General features: G+C 39.0%; 1 protein-coding gene across 1 annotated transcript in view; it reads right to left on the bottom strand.

The window, feature by feature from the left end:
• The window catches only part of LOC122811893 (matrix metalloproteinase-17-like), a 609,760-nt gene that overhangs the window by 460,229 nt on the left and 136,365 nt on the right, over positions 1–13,166 (bottom strand). Inside the window, exons 4-5 of the mRNA XM_044084040.1 lie at positions 8,891–9,020; positions 7,452–7,735 (exon numbers count right to left, since the gene is read on the bottom strand). Of these exons, the coding sequence (XP_043939975.1) occupies positions 7,452–7,735; positions 8,891–9,020 (414 nt within the window). The remainder of the gene's footprint in view (positions 1–7,451; positions 7,736–8,890; positions 9,021–13,166) is intronic.

A 13,166-nucleotide genomic window follows, 5' to 3' on the forward strand; every position in this document is an offset into this window, starting at 1 on the left:
AAGAGTGTTTCTTGAATTCATTATAATCTTTGATGAGAATCATGTCAATTTTTTATATTTAGAGGTGTATAAGAAAAATGATATACTGAGAACAAAAAGTTTCAGGAAATCATTACAAAATTATTTCTGCTTTCAGACTATGCATCCAATTAACATGAACATCATTATCGTGAAAGAACAGCTGGCTAAAATGAGCTGCTTGATGGAAAATTATTTTTTAAGACTTAGAGCCAGGAACTTGTGAATAAACATTTCAGTAGAGAGCATCCAAAAAATATAGTGAAAAAGAAATTTGAATAAATCATAATAGGGAGATTTCACCAGTATAAACGCTATAGAGATAAAAAAAGGATGAAACAGATAAAGCAGAGCTCTGTATGTGAAACTTATCATAATGTAGATGTTCTATTAACTGTTGCAGTAGTCTAAGCTATATGGGGCTAGCCAGATTTTCATAGCTAACAGACACCTTCCACAGGGTCTAACTGTCAGGGGCTCACAATGAGCTCTATATAAAAAACAGAGTACAAAAAGCACAAAGCTTTCTTGTCCCCCAAAAATGTAGACGATGGCCCTGAAAGAAAAATGTTAGGAAACATAGCCAAGAAAGAGGCAAAACTATATACACAAAGATATATACATATATACCCTAGCAACTTAATAAATGTAAAAAAATAGGCAGTTGGGAAATGGGTGGAGCAAATGCAATAGTAATCTATTAGAACATCAATGGTTATGGTAAATTTTACTTACATTGTTGTACAGTGTTCAACATTAGATCACTGTTACAGTACAGTAAGCTCTATGATTAGATAACTGTAGCTTAACAAGTAACAAGGGAGGAGGATGGCACATGCAAAGGATGTCCTGAGCCTGGAAAAGGAATCCATTTTATAGTGCTTAGGAAAGATATGTACAGAGGACCAAGTTGCTGCCTCTGAAATTCTTTTAGAGTCCACCCCTTTCCAAAAAGCCACTGACGAAGCCAAAGCCCTAGTGGAATGGGACCTTTCCTGCCTGGAAGTGGTTTGTTATGGTTTGAATAACAAAAAGAAATAGCAGGAGACAACCCTCTCTAAATAGTCTGTTTGACACTGGCTGTCTTTTTCTCTTTACTTCACAGAGACAAACAACTGCTCTTCTTTAATAATGGACTGACTTTTGACAAGGAAGTAGCTAAGCTGCCTATGGACATCCAGAATATGGAGAATTTTTTCTCCCCTGGTTTTGGGAATCTGAAAAAAAAAAGACAAGAAGATTAATAGACTGGGTCTAGGTAAACTCTGACACCACTTTAAGCATAAAATGGGTTAGTTGTAAAGAAACCCTATCTTTATGAAAAAATGAGGTAGAGTTGACTCACCTTAAGAGCTTGTAAAACAGTCTTTGATATTAATAACCTCAGTTCAGCTTGACAGTTTGGTTCAAATGAAAAAAAGGTTAAGTATTTCAAGCACAAAGTTAAGATCCCAAGGAGCTGTCATCTGTTTTCTAGGTGGACATATATGTAAAACCTATTTCAAAAACTATTTCACTTGTGGAATGTTTGAAAGGAGATTCCAATGGCAGACCGACATTGATGGATGCCAAATGATCTTTGGTAAAGGATAAAGAAAGACAAGAGGACAGAAACTCACACAAATAATGAAGAACCAGAAGCAGGCAGGCCATAAGAGGGCCCTAGTTCTTTGTTTGGTACCAACTAGAAATTTATTCCCACTTACACATATATGATTTTCTAGTAGCAGGTTTCTGGCCACCTTTACTACCTGCTGCATATTCTCAGAAAGAAAAAGGTGTCTAAAATGTTTCAACATTCTTTCACCCTGGAAGTCAGTTTAAGAGTCTTCAGGTTGGGGTGTATAAAACAACCCCTGTCTTGTTTGGGCAAATCCAGTCTGTGGGGAAGTCTGTAGTAATTGTCCTAGGCCAGGTTCAGAGAAAAAAAGGGAGAACCATTGTTGTCTGGGCCAAAAGGGAGTTGGCACCAAAATATTTGGGGATTTCTAACTTTTTAGAAGAGCCATGGATATTGGTAAAAAGGGTAGAAAGGCATAAAGGAACATTACAGGCCATTGAAATCAGAAGGCACCTGTCTCTTAGGCTTGTTTGCAAGGAGTACTGAAACAGAATATTTTTAGTTGTCTATTCAGACAGGAGGCAACAGATTTACTTGAGATGTTCCTCACAGTTGGATCAATTCTTGGAAGACCCCAAGATGATATTTCCATTCATGGAGGACTTCCCTGGTCATGATCAGCTTGTCTGCTACAATATTTTGCTCTGATGTAATGTATGTAGTCTGAAGAGATAAATGGAGCTGAGCTGCTACCTCTGAGGCTATCATAGAAAGTTTGCAAAGTGGGTAAGATCTGATATCTCCATGTTTGTTTATGCACCACATCATTATGGTGTTGTCTGTGAAAACTTGCAGAGGCCCAGGAGACCAGAGATGATTTAGGGATTTCAGAGCATTTATTACAGCCAGCATATCTTTGATAGATATGTGTTTTTATCTTTCTTGTTTGTTTCACAAGCCTTGCACTTTCACTCTATTTAAAACCACTCCCCAAGCCAGATTTGAATCGTCAGTTGTTACAGACTGAAGGGGAGGTGGAAGGGAGAATGGGAGACCTGGATTCTGAGAGAATCTGTCTATCCATTACAGAACTTTCCTCCTTACAATCCCAAAACTGAAAAGATAAGGGGTAAAGGTGCTGAGTCCAGACTAACCTGAAGTACATGTTTTGTCATGTGAAGTTTGGCTAGGGAAATCATAAGAAATATAGAAGCCATGTATCCCAGAATCCTGAAAAACTCCCTGACAAATGCTTGGATTTGAGTGAAAAAAAATCAGGAAAGAATGTTTGGAATGTTTCTACTTTGTCTGAAAGAAGAAAAGCTCTTCACATGGAAGAATCTAAAATTCAAACCAGGATAGCAATTCTGTGAGATGTGATGAGAGAAGATTTCTGTTAAGATCAGTTGAAACTCCAGACTGAGTAGGATTCTGAACACTTTCTAATGAATTGCAACACATGGAAAATAAATCTGGAAATATCAGGCAATCATCCATATATGGAAAATATGAATGCCTTGGAGTCTGCGGTAAGCAATTACTGGAGCCAGACACTTTGTAAATACCACTGGAGCTGTAGATAGTCCAGTTGGTAAGACAGAAAGCTGATAATGTGAGCCATATACAGAAAATCTTAAAAAGCATCTGAGGTAGAAATCTGAAGGATAGCAAGACTTAATAATCTGAAAACAAAACCCTCTAGTCTGACAGAAGGAATTAATGTGGACATTGCAACCAGTATAAATGCATCAGTCATAGAATTAGACAGGTTGACATCAGTATGAGGAAGATTTATGCGCCTGACATCTTTAATTGTAGGTCATCATTTGTAGTTTATTTAGCAACCTGTGAAAACTTGCAATATTAGCTTTATGTGACAAATTTTGTAAAGACACTGTAGAATTCCTTCCATACCTACTGCATTCCAAAGTTTTCTCAAATAACCAAAGTAGACACTGGTAATCTATGGATTATTGGATAAAAATATCTACATGGTATGGCATCCTTTATGCACTGTTTGCACTAAAATGACCTACAATTCAAGTGCAGTTAAATACTGCCAACTCAAGACATAAAGCCAACTTTGGACTTACATTCTAATTGCATCATGATACTAGAAAAAATAATGCATTGAAAACAAATAACAACAGAGTAAATAAGACTGAAGCAGTCGGAAAAAAAAAGTTCTTCAGGCCCTATCTATGTGGCATATAAGGATAAAGCCCTGGCTGTTGCTCAGACAATCGGAGGCTGATTATTGACATGGGAAGCTGGAAGAACCAGGTAGTGGTGAGAGAGACAGATGCAACTTACATCAGAGAGCTTACCTGGGAGGGTTGCGGTTTCATCTGCCCTTGAGGTGACTTGATACTCTTGGAGTGTGCTGTAGGGTGCACCCCTGACAACAGACTCCAGAAGCAAAGGGACATGGGGGGACTCAACTACAACAGTGCAGTAGCCCTTGCAGAGGTATGTCATATTGGAATAAAAGTGGTCCGTCTGTAGTGACACAGAGCCCACATCTCCCCTGGGGGGATAAGTAGCAAAATTAAAATGCCCTAATGGTTGCCAGGATTACACATCTGCAATTGTATCTCCCCTCATGGCGAAGGAATGGACTGGGAGCAGCTGTCATCTCCATGAGCAATGAATGGACCAGTTGATCTCAGGGAGTTAACGGTCAGCAGGTAGTATGATGTCAAAATAAATTGAAAAAAAAAAAAAGAAAATATTTGAAAGTGTAGCCTCCATAGAAAATAAAAAAGCCAGATAAGCCACAGAACAGATGAAACAAACTCATACACACTACAGCCAGATAAGCCACAGATGAAACAAACTCACACACACTACAGCCAGATAAGCCACAGATGAAACAAACTTACACGCACTACAGCCAGATAAGCCACAGATGAAACAAACTCGCACACACTACAGCCAGATAAGCCACAGATGAAACGCACATTGCAGCCAGATAAGCCACAGATGAAACAAACTCATACACATTACCGCCAGATAAGCCACAGATGAAACAAACTCATACACACTACAGCCGGATAAGCCACAAATGAAACAAACGCATACACACTACAGCCAGATAAGTCACAAATGAAACAAACTCACACACACTACAGCTAGATAAGCCACAGATGAAACAAACTCATACACACTACAGCCAGATAAGCCACAGATGAAACAAACTCACACACACACTACAGCCAGATAAGCCACAGATGAAACAAACTCACACATACTACAGCCAGATAAGCCACAGATGAAACAAACTAGTACACACTACAGCCTGATAAGTCACAGATGAAACAACCTCATACACACTACAGCCAGATAAGCCACAGATGAAACAAACTCATACACACTACAGCCACATAAGCCACAGATGAAACAAACTCATACACACTACAGCCAGATAAGCTACAGATGAAACAAACTCATGCACACTACAGACAGATAAGCCACAGATGAAACAAACTAGTACACACTACAGACAGATAAGCCACAGATGAAACAAACTCACACACACTACAGCCAGATAAGCCACAGATGAAACAAACTCATACACACTACAGGCAGATAAGTCACAGATGAAACAAACTCACACACACTACAGCCAGATAAGCCACAGATGAAACAAACTCATACACACTACAGCCAGATAAGCCACAGATGAAACAAACTCACACACACTGCAGCCAGATAAGCCACAGATGAAACAAACTCACACACACTACAGCCAGATAAGCCACAGATGAAACAAACTCACACACACTACAGGCAGATAAGCCGCAGATGAAACAAACTCACACACACTACAGCCAGATAAGCCACAGATGAAACAAACTCACACACACTACAGCCAGATAAGCCACAGATGAAACAAACTCACACACACTACAGCCAGATAAGCCACAGATGAAACAAACTCACACACACACTACAGCCAGATAAGCCACAGATGAAACAAACTCACACACACTACATCTAGATAAGCCATAGATGAAACAAACTCACATACACTACAGCCAGATAAGCCACAGATGAAACAAACTCATACACACTACAGCCAGATAAGCCACAGATGAAACAAACTCATACACATTACAGCCAGATAAGCCACAGATGAAACAAACTCATACACACTACAGCCAGATAAGCCACAGATGAAACAAACTCATACACACTACAGCCAGATAAGCCACAGATGAAACAAACTCATACACATTACAGCCAGATAAGCCACAGATGAAACAAACTCATACACACTACAGACAGATAAGCCACAGATGAAACAAACTCATACACACTACAGCCAGATAAGCCACAGATGAAACAAACTCACACACACTACAGCTAGATAAGCCACAGCTGAAACAAACTCACAAACACTACAGCCAGATAAGCCACAGATGAAACAAACTCATACACACTACAGCCAGATAAGCCACAGATGAAACAAACTCACACACACTGCAGCCAGATAAGCCACAGATGAAACAAACTCACACACACTACAGCCAGATAAGCCACAGATGAAACAAACTCATACAAACTACAGCCAGATAAGCCACAGATGAAACAAACTCACACACACTACAGCCAGATAAGCCACAGATGAAACAAACTCACACACACTACAGCCAGATAAGCCACAGATGAAACAAACTCACACACTACAGCCAGATAAGCCACAGATGAAACAAACTCATACACACTACAGCCAGATAAGCCACAGATGAAACAAACTAGTACACACTACAGACAGATAAGCCACAGATGAAACAAACTCACACACACTACAGCCAGATAAGCCACAGATGAAACAAACTCATACACACTACAGCCAGATAAGCCACAGATGAAACAAACTCACATACACTGCAGCCAGATAAGCCACAGATGAACAAACTCACACACACTACAGCCAGATAAGCCACAGATGAAACAAACTCACACACACTACAGCCAGATAAGCCACAGATGAAACAAACTCACATACACTACAGCCAGATAAGCCACAGATGAAACAAACACACATACACTACAGCCAGATAAGCCACAGATTAAACAAACTCACACACTACAGCCAGATAAGCCACAGATGAAACAAACTCATACACACTACAGCCAGATAAGCCACAGATGAAACAAACTCATACACACTACAGCCAGATAAGCCACAGATGAAACAAACTCACACACACTACAGCCAAATAAGCCACAGATGAAACAAACTCACACACACTACAGCCAGATACGCCACAGATGAAACAAACTCACACACACTGCAGCCAGATAAGCCACAGATGAAACAAACTCACACACACTACAGCCAGATAAGCCACAGATGAAACAAACTCACACACACTACAGCCAGATAAGACACAGATGAAACAAACTCACACACACTACAGCCAGATAAGCCACAGATGTAACAAACTAACACACACTACAGCCAGATAAGCCACAGATGAAACAAACTCACAAACACTACAGCCAGATAAGCCACAGATGAAACAAACTCACACACTACAGCCAGGTAAGCCACAGATGAAACAAACTCATACACACTACAGTCAGATAAGCCACAGATGAAACAAACTAGTACACTACAGACAGATAAGCCACAGATGAAACAAACTCACACACACACTACACTGGGGCTAAGAAAGGAAAAGAAAAAAGAAAATAAGCAACATTTTATAGACTAGTACATGTCTGCATCGGAGGGTAAATTCTCTTCTAAGCTTGAAAACAAAATGTGCTAACAGCTTTTCTGCCATCAAATTTTACAGACCTCAGCAAAAAGAGACAGGATAGCTGAAGTACTGAGATGTAGTATCTTGAAGTGGAAACATACCAGGAGAACGAAATGTCCAGTCTTCATCACTGTCAAAATGAACATTTCCAGCCCGATGCTGGTCACTGGGGAAAAAGGCATGTGCCACCATCCCTCCAGGTCCATCAAAGGGGTAACCATCCTGGTGGTCAGCCTTCAGAAACTCCACTATGATGTCTGCCCCACTTCCAGCCACTTCAGGGAATTCAAGAGGTGTTGGTTCACTCCAGACCTTCAAGGCATAGTGCATCAAGCTACGGATGGTTCCATGACCCAGCTGTCGATCCTTTGGGTATGTCCGGATTCTGAAAGCAGAAATTAGGAATTCAAAAAAATAAATCAGTAAGAAAAAGTGAACTGAAAAAGGATGCAGAGGCTAGGAGAAATATATCACTCTAAGTGTCTTAGTTACTGAAATCAGGGAAATGAAGTGCAGTTTTTTACAAATATACAAGGGCAGGACACACACTTTCTGTGATGACTACATCTTTTGTGGCTGGAAGTCTTTTTCTCCCTGATCAATGTTTATGCCATTGTCCATTCATTCATTTAGCTCCCATCTTTATGCTCCTGGACTTCAGCCACAATAAAGATTTCTCTGAAACTTAATTCCTAAAGCCCATACTTCCAACCTCCATATTGGGTAGAATAGATTTTTTTGCCTCTATCATAAAATGTAGGAAATCTGCTCATCTGGTACACGGTAGACAAGTCAGAGGTTTTCCTGCTGTTGTCCTGGATAAAGACTTTTCATCTCTTCCTTTCAGCAAGGTTATGAATGCTGAAGGAACACCGGTGCTTATGTAAGTCACATGGAGTAAAACATTATTCTACTATTCACAGGTCATGAACTTCATGAACTAGTCCCTGCTAACTTTACTATGACATTTGCCTATGGTTGTGCCAACAACAGCCTGCTTTTGTAGTCTGGATATGTTTTTTTCTTCCTCATACCATGGTTTGCCACTGTGGTCATAGACACTGGAACCATTACAATACAAGGATCTACTCTGCCAGAGCTTGACCTAAGAATTTTTGTTACTGGACTGCTCTAAAATTAATCTGCCCTTATTTTGTGCACTTAGGTCTTCAAGTGTGTTCTCAACAGTGACCGGTCACTGATCCTTTTATCCTCTTTTCTTTTCCTGAGGTGTGGTGTTCATGAATCTTTCAGCATGTCAGCCCCTTATCAACCAAGTTATGGCTTTCTGCCTCCAGCTTGATATGGCACTAAGTAAACAGAATGCCCCATGTTTTTCTGTTAGGCTTGCCTCACTGCTCTCCCTCACTGCATGTTACAGTGCTAGGCCATTGCTGTCTGAGCACAATGTAAAGTGGAGCTGAGTAGCTAGTTATCTTGTCAAGACCAGATTTCACTTCATATTACAGCACAGCAAAAAAAAAAAAAATATCTAAAACATAAGCAGAGACCTCACTCGCTTCTTCTGTCTGATGCTTACCTCCAAGAGATATTCTTTTTTTTCCATGCTGATCTTGTACTGCGTCTTCTGCGTGTGCTGTTCCCACTGGTGTCATGGATATCAGGCAGGGAGCAGCGAGGAGTTCTCATCAGCTCCAGTGTGGCAGCATCTGAAAAACAGTTATTGACAGCAGAATACAGAAGTGTGATGCAAATCAGTTACCCATCCCTTAAAGAAATTCCTTTCCACTATGCATGGGATCTTGGTTCTGAGTATTACCAAATCCTATAACACATCAGCTGAAAGCCTGGCATGAATACTAAAAAGCAGAACTGTAGGTCACCTCCTGGCTCTCTAGAGGGTTCTCTGGCCTCATTTGGGAAGATACTGAACTGTGAAATGTTGAAGATAGAATTAAAGACCACCTGCAAAACAAATACAAGCAGCATGGCAACCTTTTATACCAGTACTTCATAGCAAACAGATTTAAGTCAGTGAGTGAAAAGCACTTCTTTGAGAACTTAGTCTAAAATCCTCTGGCTCTCAGAACAATAATTAGTTATATCTCCACATGTAATCTAGAAAAAAACAAAGGGGCATAACGTTTTCCTAAGTAATCATATTCAGGATAAATGCTGGGCAACACAAAGTCTGTACAACATAGTTAGGCATATAGCAGTGTTCAGCTGCCTCTGGATCTCACTACTAAAGGGTCACCATACCCCACAGTTCCTTCTCATGCACACATTTCCATACTTGCTGTGGGGGTGCACATGACTAGCTATTCACTTGTATCACTGTAACAGAAGAGGTAATTCCATCGTTCTTACTGCTTTTCTATAGCTCATAAAGTTTAACTATTTATTATTTATTTAACCATTTAAGAGAACTTCTCCACTACAAACTTTTTTACAGCACAAGGGTAAGGGTAAATGGAAGGCATGGATGGTTTAAAGTAACCAGACAATTTAGGTATCATTCTTGAAGGTGTGATGAAACCAAAGTAATTGAAGAATGTTACAAAGACATAGGAAGAACTTACAGTACACAGGCAGACAATAGCTTGCAGTCAGGATTAAATATTAGACACTAACATTTTGTGGCAATAACCTTAACCAGTTAATCATCATGCTTGTCACAAAGTAAGAAACACTGACAGAATCCTACAGTCATTCGGACTGATACTCCTACACTTCCATGCTTTATTCTTGTCCTTCTATGACAGATTAAGGCAGGGATTCAGAAAGGACTGCCACCAGGAATAAGACGACATGGGTGGAAAACCACTGGGGGTAGCCCTTTACAATTCACAGACTGTCCCACCACAGTGTTTCTACACAATGTGTAGACTCACAAAAGTGAGCCATCCCCATGGTTGTACTAAGGAAGCATTCTAGGGGACTAACCTATGCAAATTATCCATACTGACCTGTGCAAATTACCCATATGCTCTTCCCCCACATGCCTGAGGTAAGGGATTTTCACACCTGAGTGACAGTTGCTTGGGTACGTAAATTAGCACAGCCAGCTGTGTTAATTATCACTGCTAAAATGCCATGCTCCTCCATTCCTCATGATGAGTGAGACCACATTACAGGTAAGTTTAGCAGAGAGGTAGTGGTGGTGAGAGTGGGACAGTGTGTATGTATGCATGTATGTGGTAGTGTGTGTGTGAGCCTACAGAGGTATGAGTGGTCTCAGGTGAGTGTGTATGTGTATGTGTGTGTGTGTGTGTGTGTGTGTGTGTGTGTGCATGTGTGTGTGCATGCATGTGTGTGGTGTGCATATTATATGCGTGCACACACACACACACACACACACACACACACACACACACACACACACACACACACACATATATATCTATCTATCTATATATATATATATACACATAAATGGATTCACTTTATATCCTCAAAATACTGAAATGTCAAAATTCGGTATGTTGAGGCTATGAAGTCGAAACCTAACAAGAACAGAAACTCCAAAGCACGAAATTCAAAATCTTGCATACCGGAGATTTTGAATTAGTGCTTCTGCTGTCCACAAACACACACATTCTTCCCCGCACACACACACACACACACACACACACACACACACACACACACACACTCACACAAGCTCTGTACTACATAAAAGCAGGGGGGCAAGCCCCCCTGCACCCCCCATGTGGGGGACTGCATCCCTCACACCTCACACTTAAATATTCTAACTCCGAGGTCGCACTACATGCAAAAACACACAAAACACCACCACAATGCAAGCTACATTCTCCTCACGCACACAAATCACAACAACAAAACACACTAACACACACCACAGCCCCTAACCAAAACCCTTAACAAATCAACACTTATCTGAATCCATAACCACAGTGAAACACCAGAAGTGCTAATTCAAAACCTCCGGTATGCGAGGTTTTGAATTTCGCACTTCTGAGGTTTCGCTTTTTTTCAGGATTCCACTTTATGAGCTCAAAATACTGAATTTCGATATGTCGGTATTTCGAGCTTCTAAGTGAATCCATATATATAAATATATATATATATATATATATATATATATATATATATATATAATATAAGTATGTATGAGTGTGTCATTCAGTGTTGATTGTGCACATTGCAGCATTACACAGTTCAAAACCTTACATCAAAATCAGCCCATTGAATATCCCCTCCAAGTGTTAACATGGGTTCTGTAGCAGGCAGATCCTAGTTTCCCTATGCATTCTGCCCATTTGTAATGATAGCAGAAGTGTGATTCAATCACAAACCATTTGCTGAACTGTAATACAATTTATGAATCGATGGCCACAGTTACACCTGTGTATATTACATTCTCAATGACTAATCATTCAGAATGTTAACTATCAAATAGTGAAGGCTAAAACATTGATCAATCAAATGGCTGAATGTTTTTAACCTCTTTTCATGATGAATATAATACACACATACATCCAGCAAACAAGACTTTTCCAACACTGCTAAACCACAAACAAATAACTGACAAAAAACTACATAAAATATTAAAAATCTGTATGATCCCACCAAAAACTAAACCAATCCAACACTGCTGAAATAACTCTTCTTGCATACCAAAACCTCTCGCTAAACAACACCAACATAAATATACAATTCTGCAAATATAACAGAAATGAAAATTCTTTTACTTGGTGGCCGAAACCACTCTCTTGGAATAACAAAATATCTCATTAAACCTCATGAACATAAAATACATAATTCAGCAGATAAAAAATGCTTTTACTTGGGGGGGGTCTCCATCCACATACCCCCTTACTTATATATATCAACTCTACAGTCAAACAATCCCCACAAAAGGGCAATCATCCCTAGAGAGCACATCTAATTCCCACTTGTAAATTATTCATTCAATTAGACCAATAGAATACATTTAGTTTGATAAAAAGTTAATTTTATACATAATTCTATACAATTTGTATCCAGAATCTTATGTAGAGAAACTACTTTCACTCATTGGTATCTGACTGCAGTGGTTATTATATTTGAGTCAAGCAAAGAAACACCACCACAATGAGAGCAGGCAAGAAAAGAATGCAATATACCAAGCTTGGTGTGTCCGGTAATAACACATTAGAAATAAGTGAGGCATGGAAGAGAGCAAAACAGTCCCCATTCTCATCAGTCCAGCCAAAGAAAATGTGCTACCATGATGGAAGTCAGCTGGTATATGAATGCCCATTTGTAAAATAATAATGATAATGATAAATGAACTGGTTTGGCAGTTACGTACATGTGCATATACTCATCCAGGCTTAAATGAATTTGTATCTATTGCTTGTGTTCTTAAATTATTATCTACAAAAAGGTAGATGCATAGTGTGAAGCACGTTGTCTGTTTGCATAAACTGTTGCATATATATATATATATATATATATATATACATATATAAGAATATGGCAATAAGTTTTGTTCTTTGTTTTAAATGAATCAGGTTTATTAATTAAACAGATGAACGCTGTTTTTTAAGGACTATGTAATCATCTATTTTAGATGTTTTTGCATTTAGTATGATGCTGTTATAAAGATGTTAACATATAATGTTTTTAAAATGCATCTTGGTTATCAATTAGTGTGTTTTACATAACTATATATATTTATATATTTATACACATACTGTTATAATTATATTTACATGTGTATATTAGTATGTTTTTTGTACAAGTACACACACACACACATATATATAGGTATATGCACATAAATTAAATTTATAAATTTATTTAATTTATTTATTTATATTTATTACGTGTACTTATCAAGTTTAAAA

The sequence above is a fragment of the Protopterus annectens genome, chromosome 9.part0, assembly GCF_019279795.1.
Source record: "Protopterus annectens isolate FY-2018-M chromosome 9.part0, PAN1.0, whole genome shotgun sequence".
In the NCBI taxonomy this organism is placed as follows: Eukaryota; Metazoa; Chordata; order Ceratodontiformes; family Protopteridae; genus Protopterus; species Protopterus annectens.